The following is a 25,297-nucleotide window of genomic DNA, read 5'->3' as shown; positions in this document are numbered from 1 at the left end:
GTGAATATACTAAGGTAAGATCACATGATAAGATTTCAGTCTGGTGGCTTATTGCCATTTCAAATTGCTGGAAACCGAAATCCAGAATTCTTATTCCTACTCCCTTGGAAAAAAAAATAACTACACATTCAGTCGTGGAAAAATCATTTTGAAAAAAAGGTTGCTACGAGTTTGTAACCAAGCAGTGCATTTTTACCTTCATCGAACTAAAATCTTCACTCATTTCCACACTCAGCAGGGAGCCCAACCTCCACCTGGGGACAAGGCACACTCTACAGGGCGAAGACAGCATCTTTGTTACTCTCCACCAATGGGCTTCTCAGAGACATATATGCTAGGAGACTAGGCACACAAACCCATACACATTTTGCCAATACTGTGCCTTCTAAGCTTCCTTCCAGAGCGTAGCAAAGGTCTGCCAGTAGATTCAACACATCCTTCTGGCCTATGGTGTTTGATGTTACCTTCCTTTTGTTCCTCTCTCTTTATTTCAGCTGCTGAAATATGTAATACAATCAAGTTGATAGGAGGAGAGAGCTAGAAAATGTGTAAGCCTATCTGATGCTGTTGTGTGACAATGGACAACATGAAAGCATGGCAGTTACCTGTCGGGATCATCTACGAAAGAAGGACGGACTTAGAGCACATGTCAAGGTCACTTTCGAAAGGCCAGCCAAGATAGAATCCGCCATATATCAGTCTTGCATCTGAAAGGGTGATAGTCATATCCGAAGCACCTACATATACATCTGGCAAACTTTGCCCCAGCTCTACTGCATCACATGATGAAAAATAAGTTTGCTATTATTTTCACAAATGAAAAAGAGAGTACCTGAAATGTATATTTACTTATAATTCTAAACGAGGTTGAGCAAGTTAGTACCTTCATCTGTTACTTGGCCTGTAGGTCTAGTGGCAACTTGTTTATTATTCATGCCATGTAAAATTGCACTTTTTGGTTGCCTTATTAAAAAATACGTGGAGTACTCAGAAAACAGTTACCCCCAGATCTGAGTTCTATATAAACTAGGACAATTAACATTTATACTCATTGTAATTTGAAAAGGACTACAACAGATGTGAACTAGAATCCAAATCTCTCTGTGAACTGGCCTTTTATGACCAGGGTACCGTTCAATGGAGAATTAAAGCAAAGACTCAATGAAAACGTGCCATCTTTGCTTTGAAAAGTAACCGTAGCCTTTGAGACTTTAGCCTCAGAATTGTTCATCATTGGTCATGGACATTTGTTTTCGGACCTGCATGCCGTTCTGTCCCTCCAACCCTGTAAGCCATGTAAGTACCTGAATACCCATCCAGCCACAGCTTATAGACCTCCTCGTCGATTAGTGTGGTGTTCCCCACAAACACATCCAGCTCGCTGCTCATGATTCCGGCACATCAGGAGACTCTGCAGATGGTATCGCGGTCACGGGTCTTCCTAAAGGGAGAAAACAGAACACTGTGAAAGTATGTTACAATGGCTTGAGAGGAAAACAGTTGCCGATTGTTAAATTTAGCACAATGTGACGTAAATCTGTTAGTATAACTGGCAAGCCTTTAGCACACATGCTTCAGTTTCACTGCCCAAAATGCTGGTAATCCAGCATCTTTTGAATATTGCATGCTGCACAATGTATTTTTAGAATGGACAACAGAATGAGTATGCTCTGAATAAAAGCAGCATGTTTGGAATCGGCTCCATGACAGGCGTTTGCTGTATAACTACCTATAACCAAGAATTGTGGTGAGCCACTGTCTCCATTTCAGAAGTGTCCTCTAATTCCGCACGTCCAAGGCAGGTGTACAATGTCTTGCAAGGGCAGGAGATTGCTGTACAAATGGCATCCTCTGTGACTAATACTAAAAAACTAATCATGTACTACCTCCACAGCCACTGATGTACTTGGACACCTACTCCAACGAATAACGGACTATGTATGTACTAGTGAAGTACTGCTACATCATCAGTAACGGACCAGCCTGCCTTGTCAACAATATAAGAGACTCCTATGAGGAATAGACCACTCACTGACCAGGAATGGATCAGCCAGAAAGCACCATTAAGGACCAGTCACTTTACTGATACTAGACCTATCATCCCTACCAATAACGAACCAGGGTTCAATACAAAAATTATCAGCATCCTCTACCAATCCAGCCACCAAAATAGTGGGCCTCCGAGCTCAGTCATTAAATGAAGGGGTGTGAGTATGCTTCTCTCCATCAATCACTTATGCACCCAACTAAAAATATGGTGCATCCAGAGTGCAGATTCATTAACAGTAAAGAAGTCTCAGACGTAGATTAAATGGATGTGTTAGTGCACAGGGAGGGCGGAAAATGTTTGTATATGTAAATATTACTTAAGCCCTTGATATCTATCCAACCAATTAAGTCTTTTTTAATTGTATACAAAGACCTTATGAGAAGGCTCTTAGGGGGTTAAGCAAATGCTACAGAAACTATGTTACCTGCAGGTTATAAACTCCAATCACGGTTGTTCCAGCCGATGAAATTCCTACACATCACAGGTTCCTTGCCAAAGCATGGAAGTGGTGAGAGAGAAGAGAGAGAGAGAGACTGTGTATGAGTGTGGGCTATTTATACGACCACAGATCTAACTCAGAGAACACCAGGTTCGTTTACCAAGAAAACTAAAATACCATAAAGAGTGTCTCAAACTTGAGATGCTGTACGTAGAAGAAAACTATGTTCTTGATGTTTAGATGACATCACATTTTCAAAACTAGAATGTGGTGAGGTGATGGGTAACAGCATGATCATGTAACATTATCAGACACCAACTTGTGAGAGATGGCAACATGGTCTTGCGCCATTACCAATGTCCAAATCGTTTTTACTTTACATACATTTAGAGTTCGAGTACAGTGAGCCCACAATGACAGGATTTTGGGCATATGATGAAACGAATGAGAACTCGGATGTGCAGGTTCTAATGTCTGAAACGAAAGGTAGGGCAAAATAATCTGCACATTATCTGCTCCACAGACCCACTTTCCTGCAATTGAAAAAGATGCCATCCAGCATAATGAACTTATATTTAAAAAAGGTAACACAGGTACACTATTACCAAATATAGGTGACAACGACAGGACTGGTATGTGAAAGAGAGAGAGACGGCCCGAAATAAAAACCCAATATACGGGTGTCTCAAAGCAGATTCCCTAGTTTCCCTTATAAACACATACAAAGGGGCTCTATTTAAGTCCATCTGTCATTCCCACCCACTCAAAACAAGACTAGTAGGCCTCAATACGAGTGCCTTGGATTTCGGTTTGGAAAATCCGTACCCATCAATTGCGACATTCCCTCTGAAATTTGTAGTTTTTGATTATCGAGGTTTACGGAATTTCCTCCTACTCATAACTTCCACTGAGTTGCTACCGATTGGGAATTAAAACGGACTCAAAATGATGTCGTGTATTTGTGAGCCTCCCTCCGACGATCAAAGAATACTTATGTGAACTCAATTCTCGGTAGTTAATTTAATAGATGCACACCTTTAAGACGTGAAATGTTACTGAGCATAATTATCAAAGCATCATTTCTCAACCCCATTCCCTTTGGTTGAGAGGAGGAGGGTTGGGTCCAAATGAGCATTTAAAAGTACAGAGGTACAATCGTCTTTGGAGCTGAGTGATGCTAATCCGGAGGGAAACCCAATGCAGGCACTGTCTCGGCCGAGTGAGACGCAACCCTCCTACCGCTGGAATTATACAGAAGGGAAGGATCAAAAAATGCGGCAGGCTTAACTAAATTATGTAAAGCAAAATACAAATGATGGACGGAATGCGGAACCAATCAAACATTCACCCCCAGTCACAGATCTGGGTTTAATACATTGTTCTTTTGCTCACCATGCCACCCCAGTTTAGACCCAGTCATATGCAAATCAGTCTTGACCCTGTTCCTCATGGGAACAGTCCAGCCCGAACTGCCAGGCCAGGTACTTCCTGGACCGGAAACAAGCATCCTGGGACCGGTTTCAGGGTTTCACCCTCCATCAGCCAGGCTAGCTTGAATCCAGTGGCATAGTCTGTCCACATGCAGAAGTGACCCTTTTCACCCCACCAATGTAGTGACATCCCTAAAAGGGCTGGAACACGGATGAGCAGATCATAATTCTTGGAATTTAGATCCCAGCAAGCCAGGACATCCTGAACCAGAGAATTCAGATGGCACATGGCCAAAGCCACGTCAAAGACAACTGCTGTCATGTCTGCTTGGAAACGCAGCCAGAGAAGATCAAGAAGAGGCTTTCCACTTTCCAGCAGGAGAAAGAACTTAAAAACGCCCAGAAATGTTGACCAGCACCCAATTCGCTCTCTCTGTTGACAAGGGACAAGATTGGACTTCTTTTGTTTCAGAATACAGCCAAAGCCTTGCAGCATGGAACAAACAAATGAAGTGTGAGCCTGGACCCTGAGAAAAGTCAAACCATGTATGAATTGTTAATGTACTGAGTTACTGTATTCCCACTCCAATGTAGGTGTCCCACCAGTGGGGCAGCCATGTTCATCAACACTCTCAAGGCAGACCTGAAGTCCAATGGCAGGACACAGAAGTGAAAATGTCAGAAAGGAACGACAAAAAATATGCAACGGTGAGGGTACACAAGAAAATCTAAGTACACATCCTCTAGATCAACGGAAAACATGTTCTCCGGGCCCAATACATACATTATCTCCAGCAATGGTGTCATTCAGAAACAAATTATTCTTGCTGAACAGATTTACTCTCCTCAGACTGACAGTGGGGCGAGAGGCACCTCCTAGATTTTAAATCAAGAAGAGGCAGGAGTACACCCCTAATTCACACTCCTCCATCATGAGCTGTAATAATAACTCCCTTGGTCAAGAGCTTGTTGGCGCCCTGCTTAAGAGCACATGTCTTGAGCAGATCAGCAGACCAGGATGTGGGGCACTCCCAACCCTCACCCAAACCAGGAGGTACTTCAGAGATGTCCGCATACCCTCTCAAACCAGTCCAACCACTAAAGCATCGAAAACATGAGCTGTCCAATCTTTGAAGACTGAAAGAAGAATGATCACCCCTCCCCGCCAACAGTCCCCTGTAGAAGAGACCAAGAGTCAGGCTGAGGGAAAACCATACAGTCATGATTGCCAGTTACCAAGAGCTGAAGCGTCAGAGGTATAAACCAGCTCCACAACTGCTTGTATACGTTTAAAACATCAGCCAATATCTCCCTTAGATGTATTTTCCAGATGAATTAACAGAAGCATCCTCTTTCCTGTCATCCTCCTGAGCTACTGTGAGAGGTTCCACTCAAGCTTCCAGACTTTAGGTGTAAGAAGAGGAGACAGACATTTATCAAGAATAGAGTGGGCAGTAGCCTCAATTAAATTTCAACTACTCTGCCGTCATTGGTGCTAGAGGTTATCCAGCACAAAGGCAGGTGTCAAAGGGAGAGAACCATCATCAGCAGGTTCCATTTGCAGCACTAACAGATAATTGGAAGGAGGTGAACAAGAGTGCTTCTTACACTTCATAGCATAGTTTTTCCTAGAAGAATGGCTCCCCACTTTCCCAAGAGATCTGGAAAAAACTCACCCCCATCCAGGCCCTAGTGGGAGGAGAGAGATAATGGAAAGAGACAAGTGGATCAAGAGCAGTAGCTCTCTACGCAGATGTTCACCAGTTAAAATGTAATTCTGGCCACTACTTCTGCAGGTGACCTGCCTAATATTCCCAGCACTAAGAGAGCAGGCAGCCATCGGCTCCTGGAGTGGGGAGTTGTGAAGTGTCCACTGGTCAGTATCATCGGCATCAGTGCTGGAAGAGACTGGTGGCTCACCAGTGCTGATGTGTGGAGCAGTTACAGCCCTTAAGCTCCAAATGAGCCCCAGACAGGTTGCATCATTACCACCAATCTATTACGCCATCCACCTTCGGCCGGCTCCTGATGCAGTCAATCTCCACTTCTTTGCATGCTCCATTAGGTGAAGCCTTCTAGACATTTAGGATAAGGCTACACAAAGTTCACCTTTCATGTATTATTACCTCTAAGCTCCCGCTTACAGAGGGGCCCCTTATGAGTTTGACGAAATCAGATGCAGGAGGGCTGCAGAGTGCTAGGTTACCCGCTTGTGCCCTGCCTGGCCTGAGCTCCTCCTGCTCTCCCAGCCTGGTCCATGATCGCCAGTACACAGGGACTGTGTACAACACACCAAAGACAGAGGTCTGCTGATTTACTGTAATCTAGTGTTGTGCCGCAGTCAGTGCCTGTGCTTCTGCTGCTCTTCTTGCCTGCGCTGCAATCAGAGGCATATAGTGCAGGCCGGATCATCATGCTCATTAGCTTTCTCTGTGGCACTGTACTTATTAAATTAAAATATTGAATAAATAAGACTTTGCAGAGTAAAATGTGCTGTTGAGGGTTCTTAACAGAATCCTCTGACATTTGGCAGACTCCTTATTTCAGGCAACGTTTTCAGAACTGCAAAGTTTTATGGAGAGCGTATTCCATAAGTTATTAACACTGGTGTTTCACATATATTTACAAACAATTAAGCCCTCATGAAGGAGGAACTCTTGATTACTGAATACACTTTACACCGTTTTAATTGCTTGGGCGTCTCAATGTCCAAACAGGGCAGGAGTCTCCACATGGCAGCTTCATCCAACTTCAGATAGTTTAGACATGCTAGAATTCAAAATCAATGTGTCTTTCCATTCCAATTTCATCTTCCCCCTTTGAAGATTTTGTAAACCTTTTTTCAGGCCTTGCCTTCTAGACAGCTATTAGTTTAATCTGAAGGCGAAAGTCTCTTATGCAGGCTTGGAGCTTGACCGCTGCTTACCAAGGATTGGCTTTAATTTCACTCTCATTTGCTTGTGTCTTATTTGATGCATTGCCTTCCTTTCTGTGTTTATTCTTTCCATGAAGCATAGCCTCTTTACAATTCTTATGATTGGATGACGTGTATTCTGCCACTGCTCAACATCAGGGAACTATTTTTTTAATTTTCTTTCAGCCTCCAGGAAAGTGCAGGTCGTCTAGCTCTCGCCCTTGTTTGTGCTGCTTCTTCTTCCGAACAGTCACTCTGAGCACACTCCGTGTTCCTTCCGCATCCCCCATACACCTCGGTTCATCTATTGCTTTGCTAATCTCCTAAATGGCTTTTTTTCAATAATTTTTGTTATTTTCCTACACCTAGCCTCAAGTGCCTCTGTTAATACCTCGCACACTGACTGTTGCTCCTTCTTCCCTGCTCCTTTAATACCCGCTTACACCAGTTGTACTTCAATTTTAAAAACAATTCTGAGAGCAAGACTGCTACCCTTTGATTAGAAAAAGTGTAATGTCTAAGTCACATTTCATTTTTAGGTCGAGTCTGCAGGCAGCGTGCATGGGCTGCTAATTTGAGTAAATCTCTTATATCTTTAAAAAAAACTCTAAAAATTGGCTTTTAGCAACCACCCCCCCCCCATTACTCACCACTGGTTGGCATCATGTTCACTCTCGGTCCTTGCTTTTCATTCGTCAAAGCCTAGTGTGTTCTCTTCCTGCTCAAGTACTGATTAATTAGTTTGCTGAAGTCCGTCCACTGCTCGTGCTAGGACTGAGGTACTTATTTTCTTGCCCCGTTATAACTTGCCTCATTTTAATTGCCCTCCCATGCCTATCAATGCTGCAGATTGCTTCGTTGTTATAGTTTTCCCCCTTTCACCATTGTTATAGCTAGTATTTTTTGGGTGCTTTTGCCATCTTGTTTACATACCCTTCTCTCTCTTGTGTCGTTCCTTGCCCATTGCTGCTTCCTCTTGCCCAGCCCTCTCACCTCTTGTTGCTTATCCTGTTCTCATAGCCCCCCTTTTTGCTTGCTTCCTCTAGGATTGCAGTCGACCTCGTAGCAATTAATGAAAGGAGCAATGTATTTTGAACTACGCTGCTTGCTTCCCATTTGATAGCTTGATGCTGCTGTGTCATGCATATCCAAACCATGCTAAATAAATCCCACATTTACATCAACTACAAACGCTTTCCGCTCATCAGTTTTTCACGAAACACTTCTTTCCACAGTGAAAAATAGAAAGACGCAAACTCAATCAGCAGATGGACCAATCAGCAAATGGGCACAGTGCATTAATTGGTAATTAGCAGTGTTTTCCTGGTTCGACCTTGCTGCAAAAACAGTTTCTCAGGAAAAAAACAGTGCCTATTCGACTTACTGTATGTGACACACTTTCTGTAATTTGGGAACTGGAAAGGTTTTACCTCCGGCTTCCAAAAGCTTTGCCAATGCTTATAAGCGTGGGGTACGGTTCCCGTAGTCGCAATTTGGAAAAAAATATTTTCCTTATTTCATATACACCGATTTAACCTATTGTACAAGATAACACTTGTTTAGCCCACACCTCACACAACCATGTCTTCAGGCAAATGAACTTTTAATGTATGTATGTCTTTATTGTTTAGTTAATTAAAAAACATTACAAAAGGAATAAATGAAATCTGAAATTAAAATGCAATCACATTAAAATAACATTTTATCAATAAAGAGCTAGAGGAAGTAACATTCAACTGCAAATTAGTCAATTACTCAGAATTCATTTAATGTTGCTTAGACTTCTGTTGAGCCTTTATGCACTGTGCTGGCCGCCCCCACTAACTGGGATAGCAACCGCCCGAGTCTTGTAACATATTTTGCACATCTAGCCAAGGCCCAGGCCGCCGAGAGTGAGAAACAGATGTTAGATGTATCGATGTAAGTGCGCTCCCCCAAGGCCAAAGCAACTGGTTTAATTAATTGTCTTCTATAAACGGCTAAAGAGGGGCACCAACAAAGGAGGTGTAGCCAACTTTTGTGTTGAAAGGGGCAGAGTCTACAGGCTCCTTTATCCCTGTGTGCAGGCCAAGAGGAGTTAAAGTCCTTGATTGGTAAGGCTAGCATTCGCATATAAAGGATCTGACGTCGAGTTCCCGCATTTATTGATTCCAAAAGGTATGGCTTGAGGAGCACCAATCAAGTAGGAGTCATTTAAGACTGGCACTGATAATGGCGAGTTAAATGACAGTAAATCTTGCTCCCTTGAGATTTTCTTAGATCTTCTGTTGATTATTTGTTTCCAAGAGCTAAATGTCATGTTGTCTGCCAGCTGGATGGAGTCGCCCATTTCGAAGGTCTTCAGAGCTTTGCTTAGCTGCGTGTGCCAGGGATTACCAGGAGTTTCAAAGATGATTCTCAAGTAATGTTTTACTGAATACAAGTTTGCCTTCCTAAGCCTAACACAGTATTTAATGATGGCTCCTTGGCAGTCTAGCTACTGCGACACCAGGCCCAGTTCCAATCTGAGCCTTGAGTGCCGGATATATTTTGGTTGTTGAACATTTTTTAGATACGCCCTGCAGGGGACTTGTTCTAGGGTGGCTTCTAGGAAACCAAGATATGCCAGGATACCATACTACAGGGCGGGGAGTAAAGTCACCTTGGTAACCCTCAGTATTGGGGCGGCCGACGCACTTCTTAGTCGATTGTTCCGTAGGGAGATCCCATGTCATTACAGCAGCTTTGTTCCTGATAGCACCTTTTTGTCTCGCAGCCAAACTATTTTCGGTGAACCACACGCCAAGGTAATTGTATTGCCTGGCTGTGCGGATGGTCCGACTTCCAAGCTGCCAGGTAGTGATCTTTTTGTTTTTATATTTTCCAAATATAAGGACTTTTGTTTTATCCTGGTTTACTTGAAGGTGGTTGGCTATGTTGAATGTAATCCGTGCATTTAAAGCCCGCTGTAAACCGGATTTTGTGCAATCCATTATCACAATACTATCAACATATTGAATGGTTTGAAGTTTTGTGGAGCTGATCTTTGGTGGAACCAAACTGCTGGTCTGCAGGTGTGACCCTAAGTCTGCGGTGTACAAGTTAAACATCAGTGGGGACAGGACGCAACCCTGCTTTAGGCTTCTGTTAGTTGCTATTTTCCGAGACATTGTGACTGGGCCAGTTGTAACTCAAGAGCACCACAAAGTTGTCCACTGTTGAGGCCCCAGGTCTGAAGCCAGATTGAAAAAAAACGGCAAGATTTGACACTTCTGGACCCAGTCTTCCAGTTGGTCCAGTATTATTTGGGCATAGACTTTCGCCTCCACGTCCAGGAGAGCTATTAGACGATGATTTGATGAAACTGTGCAATCTTCCTTTTTATAGATTGGGCAGAGTATTGACCCTCTCCAGGAGACTGGAACTGTAGCCTGTGGAAATGCACTTTTGAAGAGCTGGGACAGCCTCTCTGCCCAGCCCAACGGAGAGCATTTGAACAGGAAAGCTGGTGAACCATTTGGCCCTGGGGCACCGTCCTTCCTTGTGCTCTTTATAGCATTTTCTATTGTGCTGACGGAAAAATAAACCAGTATTGCACCTGTTGCCCTGTCAGGGGCAACTGACTGATCAGCATTGATATCTGGGCTTTCTTCTGCTGTCAAGAAGAGCGCTTTGCAATGGGGGAAGGGTATGATCTGGGACTTCCTATTGCTAGCCAGACAAGACTCCAGTCGAGTGACCGTGTATAAGTTTGTGACATGAGTAACCCATGCGGCCTTTGCAACACCATTCTCCCTCTTTAACTTATGTATTGCTCCCAGAAGCCGGCGTGATTTGAGAGCTTTAGTAACTGAAATAGGGTTTCCCATTTTTTTGGCCTTTTACCATCTTAAATTCCCATATTTGTTTTTTGAGAATTCTTCTGCTATGAGCTATCTGAGCCGCTGTGTCATTTGTGGGCTTTTGTTCGTGTTTGCGCAGAGCTCTGCGGAGCACCCATCTTAGCTTGAGCACTGCTTTATCTAGTTGTAGTGCCGCCCTTCTCAAGGCAGGACTAGATGGGTGAGTGCTTCGAGGTTTACACTGCAGCAAGGAGATGAGATCAACCACTGGCTTCTCCTACCATTCAAAGATCAACTGGGGCTCCAGAGGCTACGTTTTTAACCATGAGGCTATGCTGATTGAATGCGCTGGTCTCGATTTGATTTTTCTTACCAAGTGCCCCTCCTCTATGTCCATTCATGCCCCTACCACAGTGCACGTTTCTACTGCCTGGACTTCCAGGTCTATGACACAACACACTTTAGCGGATTATGATGGCTCTCTGCCCTATCAGTGACTTCTAAATGGGTGAGGCTCTGAGTGAGTTTTCTGAGAGAAACACAGTCAATCGTTGAGCCACCTTTAAAAGTGGGAGGAAGGGCATAGACCTTCAGTTTTGTCACGCTCTCCTGACGTTTAGATGATAATTTAAAGCTTGCCAGGAAGTTTTGAATTAATTGGCGGTCTCTAGCTGGTCACCTAACCCAGTTACGTTGCAGTCTCCCAACATGACTATTTCATGACCAGGGTGGCTGAAGATGGCGGATTCCAGAATCCCCAGATTTCAAGGATTAAAGCGGACTTCAGATTTTTTTAGGCATTTATATAGCAGTTGATCAATATCAAGCCACATTTATCCCAGTCGATGTTCATGCCACTAATGGAAATTACTTGAGCCATTTTGCTGTTGATTGGAAGTTCAGTGGCCGCCAGCAGATCGTATGCTTGATGAAGGTGGATAAGCCTCCGGAGGGGCATCCAAAGACACTTGGTTGAGTAGCTGGCAGGAAGATCTCATAGTAGCCAGGATGAAGCACATTCCCAGGTTTCTTGCATGCAGATAATGTTGTTGGAATTTAAATATGACCATGCTTCCCTGGATCTCCAGATGCTCCTGAGACCTGCCACGTTCTATGACAAAACTGACAGCAAATTAAGGGATCACAGAGGGAAATGCTCTACACCCCCCTTAGTACTAGGGCCAATGCCTCAGACCATCTACTTCCCTCCACATGCTCTGTGAAAGTGAATGCGAGGCCTAGAGCACCTCAGTTCTGTTTTCCAAGACGACTATTGTAAGAGCCTGCGAGGCCTCAATAGTGGGGGCCAACGATTCACCCCCCCCCCTCTTGAGCATCTTAAACAATTTTCGACATTTCCCTAGGGCGGGTGTTTAATAAAACAAAAGATTATTTGACAGGAGGGGCAATGTATAGGTGAATGCCCCATTCTTTAAAGGCTTCTCTTACCGCGCATTATGCAGATCTCTGAGATGCACTTTTCCAAGTTGTTATTGTGACTTCACTGGTTGCATTTGGAAAGGATGGTTCAAACCTGACCCAATCGAGGTCCTCCAAGGTGATGTGCTTGAGTGCTGGCACTTGGGTAAAGAACAGTATTAGGTAACTCCTATTTAGGATGTCTATGGGACCTTTTGAAGTATGTAAAGGTTAGTTCGAGAGAGGACTGTTCTGCTCATTCGGATGTAACGTGTCTGACAGGCAGCGGGGCCTGTCGAGCGCCCAGCAAAGTGCTGGGAACACTATGCTGTGAGGAGGCAATTGCACCGGAAAGGATGGGACGTGATGAGTTGAGTATCCCACTAGACTGTGGGTTGACTCACAGCCGTTCATGTTGGTGGATGATCCTATAGCTCGCTTCTTGGGGCTGCTTGCAGGGTGCTATGTGGGCACGAGTACTCCCCTAAGTCCACCTTGCTAAGAGGAGCTTTTGTCATCCTTACTGGTTTTGCTTTGGGGCATGCCCCTTTGCCTCGGGTGTCCCAATCCAGAAACGTTTTCTGGTCACCCAGGCTCCCTAGTGTGTCTGCTGCTCCTCTGAAGGCAATTTCAGGAGTGAGAGTAAACCCAGTTGGTTCCGCTGCCTCTGGCCTCCTGATGGGGGCACACAGTGTCGCAGCTGAATGTTTTTGAGATTAACCCAAATGAGTTGACCTGACTATGTCTGATGGTGGTGTTTGCTTGATGAGTGTGGATTCCCCCTCTCTCCTCTGGGAAACTGGCAGCGCATCTGCCGCTTGTTCTTTGAGATGACCTCTTAATGTTGTTTGTGGCAGAAAGAATGAGAATAGCTTTGCTGACCCGCCGCCTTTATGAGCTTCGAACGCTGTATTTATTTTAGGTCTTTTCGGCCATTCTGCTTTGGGTTCTTTGTTTCGGGCTTGCTTTTTTAGCCTTTTCTTTGCTCTCCTTGAAAGGCCAATAGTCGAAACTTGAGGGGGCTTAGTGGGGAAGTTACAGGTTTTTGTTGTCTCTCTTTGATAATCGAGAAATGGTTCAATGCCTGATTCCAACTTATCACTCTTAAGAGCATCTGTTTCCTTGCTTTGTATATTTACCGGGGAAGCTCTAACACATTCCCCAACTCGTGATTGCCCGTGTCCAGCCTCGGTTTTTTGTGGCAAATAGACCATGATAGAGAGAATTTCTGAAGTAAGGCACTTGGCCATAGGACACTTCTGAGGAGGGTTTCCTGGTGCTGGTGCTGCGGTGTCTAAGCCTTGATTTGCATGGCTCATTTGGAAGCAGGGAGTCATTACTGAGGTCTTGTTGCATCTTGCCTTAACTTTGCTGATTAGATCACACAGAAGCTTATGTAGTGAGCCTATCTTGTCTATAATTGGGGAGCAAGGGCATTGGGAGCCCTTTTTATCACAGTGAAGTGTTTCTCCAGAAGTGTTACCTTTGCTCCAGTATCGAGTAGGTGTGTTGCCAGGGGCTGAACCAGGTTACGTTGCAACTCCATCTTGTTTGACTGCCAGAGAAGGGCCCTTGTCATTGTATCCCATGAGGCTCTGATTGCCACCACCTCTTGAGTTTCTGTGGAACACCTAGATGTTAATCCACCCCGTCCCCTCCCGGGGGCCTCATCGCTGTTGAGGTGAGGCCAAATGTTTTCTCTATCTGCTCCTTAATGTTGTTGGAGAAGTGTTCAGACAGCACCTCAATTTCCTGGTCAGTGAAACTAGCCCTTCCCAGGTAGATAGGCACGGATTTTGATTCTTCCTCAAGGATTTGAGATAACTAAGTAATTAGTTGCTGTTACTGGATGCAGATATTCATGAGTCTGCTCAAACTCACGAACGACTTGGGTGATAGTTGTCGTCTAGTGCATTCGATTTCCAGCCCTGAGAATGGGGGAGCTGTTCACTAGTGGGTTTCATAACTGGTCAGCTTTGTCTCCCATGATGCTAGTCACACTATTCTGAAGTAGTGATGTTGTGGACCATGCTTGGAATGTGGATTTGCTGGTGATGTAGCGGGTCAATATGGGCTGTTGTAAATGCGGGCATCAGTGATTTTTTTGCTTTAGCACACCTCTGCCAGAACAATGCCTCTAGCAGAATTAAACAGCGGGTTTTTGGTTTGATTGTCTCAATTAGCTTAAATCCCTGGTGCATGTAGCCCTTCATGGGCACGTTCTGATCCCTCCACTAGTTGTTTGCAGAGGAATCGGATTATAGAGCCCTTTCCATCAGGGCAATCCTGCAAGGCTGGACGGCCTAGGTGATCTCCCCTGTTGCCTTTAAGCGCCCCAGCTGAAGAGGGCAATGGGGCGCTTGCCCCCTTCTGCGTGGATTGTGGGGCTGAGCAGTCTCCATTCCTTGCCGGCACGTATTATAGTTCCTTTTTGGCATTGTTGGCGAAGATACTACAAAGGGGCTAGAATCCTCACTAGACTCTGGCCATAGCGTCTTGGTTACGTCACTCCCAGCTGCTCCCGTCAAATCTGTAGTGATGTGCCCTATGGTCATAGAGCCCAGACCTGGTGGTCAGCTGCACCGCCATGCCTCCAAGGCTGCAAGCCTACATCACATACAACAGGGAAGAATGGAGGGGCACGAGCATGCAGCCAGGAGTGTGATTGTAACTGAAGGTCTAGAAAACTGGAAGATCAGATCACATCCTTGGGCTCCTCTGGCATAGTATAAGCATAGTTTAAGTGTGGTTTTGAGCGTGATGTGCAGTCTGGAACTGCACTGCCTCACCTCCCTCATTGTCCCCATTGCCAATGGTCGGGAAGTGGAGGGGCAGGGGCAGATGTGTAGGGCTCAGGGCTTGGAGGCTGCGGGTCACAACCCAAGTAGACCAGGAAGGCCAGGAAGACCAACAGAGTCGGAGTCTAAGACAGAGGGTCCAGGTGGGCACGGTAGGTGGATAGATGGGTGAGTAAATGAGCAGGGTACACCACAGACCGCCTCAGAACCACTGAAGCTCACTATGACCACTTCAGTCCCCCTGTGCCCCTCAGTTCCTCTGTGACTCTTTGAATGGACTTTTTATTATCTAACTTAATGGTGGTAATTGTATCGACCTTAGAAAGTTTAATTGCTGAGTTGGGTTTTTTGGGAATTCAAACTAATGACGGTTGGCCTCTGTGCATGCAGTTGTTAAAGATACTTTTCATTTACTTGAATACACACAAAATATTTTGTAGCCTCCAAGCTCACTTTTTCATGTCACAGGACACTCTTGCACGCTGCATTCCTATAATGTGAAAATTGAAACTCAACTCAGAAAGTAAAGCGCCAGTGGCTAAAAAGCCAATACTTCTTTAATGTTTCACATGGGACAAGAGTCCACAGACAGCAGTCTTACTCCATTTTCCAGGGCTGTATGAAATCACGTTTGCTTCCAATCATTTTGCACCCTCCCTAAAACACGTCATGTGTAAAAGTGACATAGGGCAGAAATAAAGCACTAGACAGCGCTAGATGGCATATCGTGATGGCGGTTTTGAGATGCTGTAATGATATTGGGCAGAAAGAATAGTGTTTCCTGGTGTGGCTACAAAGGAGTGAGAGATGATAAACTGGGGATGTGGAAAACAAGATTGCAAAATTATCACTCCAGTCGCCTGCAGCACACAGTCAATAACTTAATTATTTTGTTTATCCATTTAAATTCAAACCTTGGAAAACGCTTAGCAAAAATGGGGTTATTGTGGGTGGCTAATTACTTGTCCTCCTTCGTTTAATTACAGTCGAATGTACCTCGGGGGAACTGTAATGCACTGAGGTTTGAGTGCAACTTGAGGCAAGAATGAATAATAACAACACTGAAGAACTGGCAGTGGTACAAATTAAATGAGGGAGTCCCTCACACCATGAGTTTGCATGGGACAGGTTCCTGACCACCTAATCTAGCTGCAACTCGAGAAGAGCCTCAGTAAAAAAAATGTATCCTACGTCTGTAGTAGTAACATCACTGTTGCCCAGGTTCAGACGGGGCTATAGAGCAATCAGGCAGTGTCCAGCGAGCTGGTCTAATAGGACAGCCTATGGCCTGGTTTATTTAGCTGTTTATGGGCCTGTTTTATGGTCTGCTGGGCTAGTTTTTACTGCCGATTTCCCGGATATTAAAAGTAACACTGCCTGCAGTAAGCTCACATCCATACAGCCTTCTGTATCTTGCAAAACACTTGTATAGTGTGTCAAGTTTAAAACTGCCCCAATTTGCAAACATAAGACTCTTTCTAGGTCTCACCTAAGAAAGCATAAGCAGAAAGAAGCAAAGGGGGGGTGGGGGGGTCCCACAATTCATAATACACGCAGCGGATGGACACTAATAAGGACTAATCAATCAGTCTGTGCTTGATCCATGCTCCATGGAAGAAACAGGAAGTGAGGTCTGGAAGGCACCAGTGAATTAGTGGGGCAGCAAAGAAGAGCACCAATAACGCCAACGAATGGTAAGTGATGGGCTGGCTCCAAGCCCTTTTTTGTAAACAATCGTATCTCGCTAGCAAATGGGTCATACAGGCTCAATCCTAAAAATGGGCTCCGCATCATTTCATAGGCACACACATGCATTGTGGTTCATGTACACACCTATGAAATTGTGCCTGTTTTATTATTATTATTTTTTATTTGGTAATATTGGCAAATCCAATAAGTCCAAAAGGCGAGACCTATTGGCTTTGCCAATGCTGCTTTTAATTTTTCTTACTGCTCAACAATAATATAATATCTTTCACCATCCATCTTTTGTTTATTATTGTACCACCTAGCCATCATTATGTTTTGAATACATCGGTCTTGACCAACCATTGGGTACTTAATGAATATTGCTCTTTTGTATATATCAGTCTCCTACATCTTCTTTCTCCACAGCTGAAAACTCAAAACTGGTCTGATAAAGGATACACCACAAAAAACAAGTTATATATTCTAAGAGAGATCAATACCTAATTCTCAATGTTCGGTGGTCTGGATTATGATAACTTTACACTCAGATTAACGCTTTGTATAATACAGTTCAACTATACCTAATAGCTATTGAAATCATTACACAACTTTCTAGACTCGATGGGATTATATTCCCTTGGCCGGTCGTGTTGGAACAATGTATAATAATGTGGCCTGGAGGTTCTCTATACATGTTAATTTTGTTGTTATTTCTGTTATTCAACAGTATTAGCATTCCTAATGGCTGAAATAAATAAAGTAGGATGGCAAAGGTCACCGGATTGTGCTCAAACCGCCAGCAGCAGCAATACCTCAGTGAAGACGCCTCAGATCATAACTGCCTCTGCGCCAATCAAAAAAACAAATTGATCAAGCCATGTTTTTGTAATCTTTCATGCAAAGAACTACAGGAGACAATCTACTCCTAAATTACAGGTTTATTCGTGAATCTAAGGATACAAATGGTGAGCACGGCTGCTTTCACCAGTGAGAAATTAGGGCTAAAGCCCAGCATCTGTTCTGCATTTCTTCACATCACACACTCCATATTCTTCCCATCATGCATTCTAACACAACATGCATGTGTATATACCTACCTCACTCAAAACGCTTGCAACAGTCCAACCTCTATAGAAATCCAATCCACTGTATAATCTCTGTAGCTAACAGGAGAGACACTCAGTTGAACCTCTATGGCGTCCCATGCCATCTCCTCCACCACATACTGCCTAACTACTACTTTCTCTTGTTTCACATCTTCTACAAACACCTACCACGGTTAGCACGTGCTCCTACATCACACGTTATCATCCCTTAAGTAACACTACCTCCCTTGTTCTGACACAAGAAAAAAAGTTTGATTGGCATTTCAGAGCGTTAGTTTACACTCTCATTCTTTGTGAATTTCTTTGTGACCTGACCAATGTGCCGCACGCTTGCAACTATCAACTTTTTTGTTTTTTATCCTGGTCCACTCTCCTACTTTAATGCCCGCCTGTCTATATTTCCTTTTCATTTTCCTTCTATCAACGCAACTCTCGATTTTTTACGGCTATTTCCTCATTTTCATAGCCACTTAAAAGGTAATTTCCCTGTCACAGGACTGTGAATATTAGAGAACAACTAGCCTGGAGAGATTTCTTCCAACATATCCTCAACTTCCATTGAATGGACAGTTGTATAGAACATTTCAACGCAATTAAACGTCTCAGCTTAACCACTTACTTCTGGGTGGTCTAACGCAATTCATGTATCCTTATTTCTATTTTTACTTAAAAGTTCTTGTTTTTTCAGATGTAATTTTCACCACATTGTGAAAGCTCTCTTTTCCGACATACTCTCTCTACCAAAACCTTCTTCTAAAAATCCTATGGCAACATTCATTATCAGAAAGCCTACCATCCTAACCTCAGCTACCTTCTGGGAAATTACCAACTCTATGCGTGCTGCACAATTCCTTCTGAGGCACCACTAAAAATGGCCCATAAAAACAACAGCGACGTCCTCCTCGGGCTCAAAAGCTAACTCTACCGATCTTGCTAAATTATTTCTGATGTATCCCTTCTGTTACATACAGAACACTTACAGAAATCTGTCACTAACAGTGTCAATTCCTGCCATCAGATATACTCTTGCCTTCCCTTTTGTACTACAACTGCCCCGATGCAGTTCGTAATAAAGTGGTGTTATCCATTTCCTTAACCCACATGTGAAGGGGGAGTGGGCAAATTATCCCCTTCAACAACCACATCTTAATCATCCATCAATTCTTCTCGAATGTTGCCTATAGATTGGAAATCACCATTAAGATACATTCTCTCCTTTGATCTGCACAGCAGCACTCAAGTTTGCTAACTGCTGTTCTCAAAATCTCTTCCAACATCTCACTGACAGACTTCCGTTAAACAACCTCCAGCACTTCTTCAAAATGAAAAGCCACCTAACATTCTTTCTGTTTTCCTCCAGAAACCCCTTATTAAGCTTTAAAGGTAATATTGATAGCAGTCTGCATGACCTGTTCCCTTAGCTAGCAGAAACTCTCTGGACTAACAACATGACTAATTTGGCTTCCAATGTTGCTAACCATGGAATCATTGCTATTCACCCGAATCCAACAGCGCATTAAGGGCTTGTGATTCACATGATCACAAACCTGGTTCTACATGAAAAACATACAATAACGTTCTGTTTAAATTCTATAATAGAATGAATCTTCCCAAGGCAGTCCAAAGGCCGGGGAAGCACAAGAAAAAAGCATTCGGCTTAAATAACAAATTGAACAGGTGGACACTGAGCCTGGGATCGAACGTCACCCATTGAATGTTTAAACGTTTTTCAAAGAAGCTGGCACATGTATGTGTGAGCCTGACTTCATGCTTAGTTACTTAGGAGGTGGCTGTTTTTTTGTCTTAAAATATTGATCTACTTATGTTACAGATACTTCTCAGTAGGCGGATAATCAAACACAACACACCAGTTTGAAAGCCCCCCAAATTTCTATTTTTATTCTTTTTCACAACTAAACATCCATATTTCAGTTGGAAATCGTCATTGCTTTTAAAGTTTAATTAAAGATACATTTAGCATTTGCACTAGAGACTGAGAGCATCAGAAGAAAAAAACATTCTGGCTGTGCCTGTGTACGTGAAAGCAAAAATACTTCACGCTAGAGAGAAGCAACTGAATGAAAGAGAGCTACTTGAATAAGAGTGTGCAAACTGTAAGGGGATTAAAGTGTGCAAGAAAGGAGAGAGCATAGGGAAGGGCAAGTAAGGGTTTGCGAGTGAAAAGAGATTTTGAGAGAAGAGAGTTTGAGGTCTAGAGACTATGTGAGACTGGGATGGTAAGAGGAGTGTGTGGGTCAGTGAGAAAAATTTCAGAAGGCAAGGCCAGAAAAGTTATAAAATAAATTAGTGATAAAGATATGAAAACTATAGTGATATGACGGCAACAGTGCGTGCCTGTGCGTGTGACAGAGAGAGAGAGAGAGAGGTGACCTAGAGGAGAGCAGCATAGAAGTGATTTTTATGGTTGTGATATTTTGTCTTTACAGACCTACAGGTTCCCAAGGTTATCAACGTCTAAATGCCAAATCTTACTGCCCCAAAACATAAAATATGATGCCCCAAAAAAGCATAATTTGATTATTTTTAGCTAAAATAATGAGTTGGTTTGTTCGCTGTTTCTACTTACTCATCTAGAGCTGGACACATCTTGATAAACAACTCGGAGGAAGTGAGTCTTGAATCACGTATAAATAAGTATAAATAAGTAAATAAATAGACGCAGTTTTGTTTGCCTCCTCAGCTATGAATCAATGTTTTCTGGCTGGGAGAGAAACATTTCCACAAACGTACACAAACCATAAGTCAGAGTGCCGGAGCTTCAGCCGGCAGGCGCACATATGTGTCAACATTGTGGAGTGGGCCGGAACGGGGGGATTACCTTTAATCTCTCAAAATAATTTCTCTAGCCTGACCAACTGACCAGCAGCTGTTCTGTTGGAACTCTCTGCACTTTCCTCCGGTTACCGATCCATGCCTTTTCCCACCTTTTTACTGAATACACTTGGCTTGATGAATGATGTACTCTAAGAAAGGGGTACACAAGACACTTGTTTGGAAAGTGGATGCTAGAGACAACAGTTTCAGCTTTGGGTAAAGGATGAGAAAAGGCTGGCCTCAATGGTAAAGTCAAAGACGCCATTAGTGCAGCATGTTTAGTGGCACATTAATCAGGGGGTCTAAAATGATCACTGCTCTATACTAAGGATCGTTTTTAATACCAAGCCGGAGCAGGAGGGCGGAATTTTCCTCCCATGCATTATGAGAACGAGACCATTGCTTAGCCGCTGCTCCAACCATAATGCAGGTGACCCCAAACTGACCAACCCGTGCCCCGTCAAAACAGAGGGACTACTTCCCGGACATCCGGGAACAATTACGTTGGATACTTAGAAGAAAAAAACAGGAAACATTAATTTGCTCATTACCTATCGCATCACCTGCGTTGACTTTATCTTCGGGTGACCTGTCGACCAGGAAGTGTATTCGGCAATCCGTTGACTTCCGTTCCCTGAACACAGTTCCAAAAAACAACTAGAGCGCTAACGAGTAGCGACCTCCATGCCGCAGGACTAAAGCGCTTTCCAATTCATCCTTTTCCGGGCAGTGGAGGAGGCTGTTTTTTCGTTAAAAATCGTTCATGTCACTGCTCCTGTCAGAAGTAGAAGCTTGCGCAGACCATAAACAGTTTTGTGTATTATCCTCCATGCGTCTTACATTTTTAAATGGGAAAAAGGGCTACAGAAGAAGGCTTGCGTTTTTTTCCCCTGAAAATAGCATCAACAAAGGGTTTGCGGTGCTAGAATCACCATCTTCCCAGCTTTCAGTAACAGGCAGATTTGAATCAGAAAATCCAATTTTTCAACACAATTGTGGCATTTTACTGGGACATACTCCATTTTTACTATTATTTGCGCTTTCAGCCTCCTTCCAGTTAATGACAGAAATACAAGGGGCAATAACACTTGTTGTGCTATTCTGTGTTCCCCCAAGTCTCCCGATAATGTTCGCGACAGGAAATGCAACATGCACACATCACATTTTTACATTGAAATCTGACGTGTTTTTTGCAAAGTCCCTAGCTGTAGATTTTGGCCTCTAGCTCAGCCGGCACCTAGGGATACCTACCAAACCTGTGCATTTTTGAAAACTAGACACCTAGGGGAATCCAAGATGGGGTGACTTGTGTGGCTCTCAACAGGTTCTGTTACCCAGAATCCTTTGTAAACCTCAAAATGTGTCAAAAATCACTTTTTCCTCACATTTTGGTGACAGAACGTCCTGGAATATGAGAGGAGCCACAAATTTCCTTCCATCCAATGTTCCCCAAATCTCCTGATAAAAATGGTACCTCACTTGTGTGGGTAGGCCTAGCGCCTGCAACAAGAAATGCCCCAAAACACAATGTGGACACATCACAGTTTCCCAAAGAAAACAGAGCTGTTTTTTGGAAAGTGCCTAGCTGTGGATTTTGGCCTCCAGGTCAGCTGGCACCTAGGGAAACCTACCAAACCTGCGCATTTTTTAAAAACTAGACACCTAGGGGAATCCAAGATGGGGTGACTTGTGTGGCTCTCACCAGGGTCTGTTACCCAGAATCCTTTGCAAACCTCAAAATTTGGCCGAAAAAACACTTTTTCCTCACATTTCAGTGACCGAAAGTTCTGGAATGTGAGAGAAGCCGCAAATTTCCTTCCACCCAGTGTTACCCCAAGTCTCCTGATAAAAATGGTACCTCACTTGTGTGGGTAGACCTAGTGCCCGCAAAAGGAAATGCCCCAAAACACTATGTGGACACATCAAAATTATCAAATACAAAAGTACCTGTTTTTGCAGGGGGGGGGGGCACCTGCGTTTTTGGTCCTGGGCTCAGCCGCCATCTAGGGAAACCTACCAAACCCAGACATTTCTGAAAACTAGACACACGAGGGAGTCCAGGGAGGTGTGACTTGCGTGGAATCCCCAATGTTTTCTTACCCAGAATACTCAGCAAACCTCAAATTTAGTTTTAAAAAAATCAAATTTTTCCCACATTTCTGTGTGGGATCACCGCACCGGGAAACATTTCCTACTACCCAACATTCCCCTCAGCCTCCCGGTAAAAATGATACCTCACTTGTATAGGTGGGCCAAGTGCCTGTGACAGGGAAGAGCCAAAAACATGTCAAAAATGAGGGGGAACCAAAGCGGGCCCAAAAGGGCAGTTTGAAGAAAAACATTTTTAGGTTGACAAGTGTAGCAGAATTTTTATCGGTATAGATGAGACAATGCTGGGTGGTAGGAATTTTGTGGGAAATTTTGAAGACAAGCCCTGCTCTCCTCCCATAAGGACTTTGCACCAGATAGATGAAAGCAATGCTATAACCAGGCGCAGCAAGCAAGACGGGACACCCAGCTCGTGCAGTTTCCTCAACAGGATCTTCATATTCACCCTATCAAACGCAGTAGAGTAATCTATGAACGCAGCCTAGACTGCTCCACCATGATCTGAACATATTTTTCAATTATTGTTTGCAATATTAAGATGTTATCTAGAGTGTTATGAGACTTTCTAAAGCCTGCCTGTTTCACTGAGTATAGCATTTATAGCATCCTATATTCCTAACACACATCCACTCAGCCCTAGACACTGTATTGTCCTCCTGGACTCACAGGTGACCTTCCGCTTGTGCTCATTTACCAGCCACTCCCCGGAACTGGCCTTTAGACCCACCGCACACTCATCCAACACAGGGGTCACCGGTCAGGTGACCCTGCCAATAAAAAAGCCCAAGTGCACATGCTCATGGCCAGTTCAGTAACATACAAAGCAGTCTCTGTGTCATCACTCATCCTGTATGTGGGACTAGGACCCAGGACATTGCAATGGTGATGAGGGGTTTGACCCCACATGCTGTGCCACCTCACACCTCAACTGCCATGAAGGAGGAGGATACATCTCCATAGGCACTGCACACTACTGCCTGAAGGTGGTGACATCACCCCTAGAAGAGGGTGACCCTGTCTCCGTGTGAGAACGAGGAAACAGAGATAATCCAACACCTCACTGCACATGCTGCCAACCGTCTGCTGTGAGACTCTGTGAGTCGGGCAGCCCAGTGAAGTGCAAGCAGCGATACACCCTGGCCCCTCAAGGTAAGAGAGCCACCAGGAAAGCCGTGGTAAGCGAGTGCAGTGCGCAATCAATGTAAGAGAGGCCTGGACTGCACCCACCGTGCCGCTGCAGCTTCTGCAAGTCGGAGGTTGTGTTGTGCCTTGCCGCTGCCTGCTGCGGTGGCTGTTTGCTGCCTAGGTCTGCCATCCCTTTGTCCCAGCAAAAAGAAGAGGGAGGAGCCCACTCCTAATGAGTCAAACTGTGACCTGCTGCAGTAAGCCGGGAGGAAAAGAGACTTCCTGTCTAGAGAGCCCAGCAGCACTAGCCAGCAAGCAACGAGCGTACCCAAGCATAGCGCAGAGGGGCCACACCTGCCCTGATTCACCATTGTCCCTATGACGGCACAAACACAAGAAAACATAAGGCGCCCTGCCACACCAACACTGAATGACCCTCCGCACCTGCAGCGCACACATGGGCAAAAAGACTGCACCTAGCTTCATAACAGCCCAGGTACCCTGCTGCGACACAGTGTAACCACGCGCAGACCCAGTGGTGTTGACTGCAACCACCTACCAGGCTGTGCACCACTGCTTGGTTGACAAGGCCATCGCCAAGACAGTATCAACCGCAACATGCGGGGCTGGCATAAGGGGCTATGGGCACAACAAAAGTTTGCAGACTCAAGAGAATAAATTCCTGCAAAGGGTGATAGAGGTCTGATGAAGCAGAAAATGAAGGTTTTGATTTATTAACGCGTAAACGTAGTGTGAAATAATCATGTGTGACTTTAACCGAACTAATAAAGATTGTACGGGGACAAAATGTACCCTTAGAGTAGTTTGCCAACATTTATAAGCGCGCTTTATATAACGTGGTGTATTAGAATTGCACTAATCCGACATAATCATAAACGTGTGCTACGATTTGCTTGTTTGAAATGCTTTAGCTTAGCATTACTTTAATGGAGGCTTTGGCCTAGTTGCCTGGTCTCACGGTTTAGATGCTCGTATTTTTCCAATGTGCTATTAAACGTGTATTTTTCCTTGAAGCTGTACTTTTCCACTGAGACCGTTCACATGCTTATCTTAAAGTTTCGTGCCAGCCTGGCATATTTTCTCTTTACTCCAAGGTCGATTTGCAGGTGCGGACAATGGAGGCTCTGAAAGTGAACTAATTGGTATACAATGTTGCAACGTGCGTACCCATCTCCAAGGATAATGTATGCTTAAGTAAAAGCTTGAGAACTGTCGTTTTTGATTGGACAATTTGAAGCTAACCTATGAACCCTCCAATGGAAGACCCTACTGGATTCGAACTGTTGTCTATAAAAAACCAGGTGCACGAGAGGAAAGTAGCCATTACAGCCATTACCAGCTATTGCCCGACATTGCGTCATTTCGTAGCTATTATGGCCCATCTTGCTGCGACGCCATTTTGAGAGATACTTTGATGCTTTCTCTAATCGAGAGAAAGAGACTTTAAAATGATTCTTGCCCTAGAGACTTTAACTTTGAAATGCCCTTTGCATGAAGTAGTAGTTTTATTGCCGCCGTGAGGCAATTGCCCCGTCCACCCC

The 25,297-nt window shown here is 44.2% G+C and overlaps 1 protein-coding gene across 5 annotated transcripts in view; it reads right to left on the bottom strand.

The window, feature by feature from the left end:
- The window catches only part of FIBP (FGF1 intracellular binding protein), a 156,821-nt gene extending 135,668 nt beyond the window's left edge, over positions 1-21,153 (bottom strand). For 2 of the 5 annotated variants that reach the window (XM_069208022.1, XM_069208025.1), the window contains exons 1-3: positions 21,053-21,153; positions 2,475-2,538; positions 1,305-1,441 (exon numbers count right to left, since the gene is read on the bottom strand). In XM_069208022.1, the coding sequence (XP_069064123.1) occupies positions 1,305-1,389 (85 nt within the window). In that variant the 5' untranslated portion in view covers positions 1,390-1,441; positions 2,475-2,538; positions 21,053-21,153. Of the gene's footprint in view, positions 1-1,304; positions 1,442-2,474; positions 2,539-20,547; positions 20,567-21,052 lie in introns of those variants that run through there. The other 3 variants (XM_069208024.1, XM_069208023.1, XM_069208026.1) reach the window with 3 other exon arrangements.
- Between the last annotated feature and the right edge of the window lie 4,144 nt (positions 21,154-25,297).

This window comes from Pleurodeles waltl, chromosome 9 (assembly GCF_031143425.1).
Source record: "Pleurodeles waltl isolate 20211129_DDA chromosome 9, aPleWal1.hap1.20221129, whole genome shotgun sequence".
NCBI lineage: Eukaryota > Metazoa > Chordata > Amphibia > Caudata > Salamandridae > Pleurodeles > Pleurodeles waltl.
This window is presented reverse-complemented; position numbering and strand designations above follow the sequence as displayed.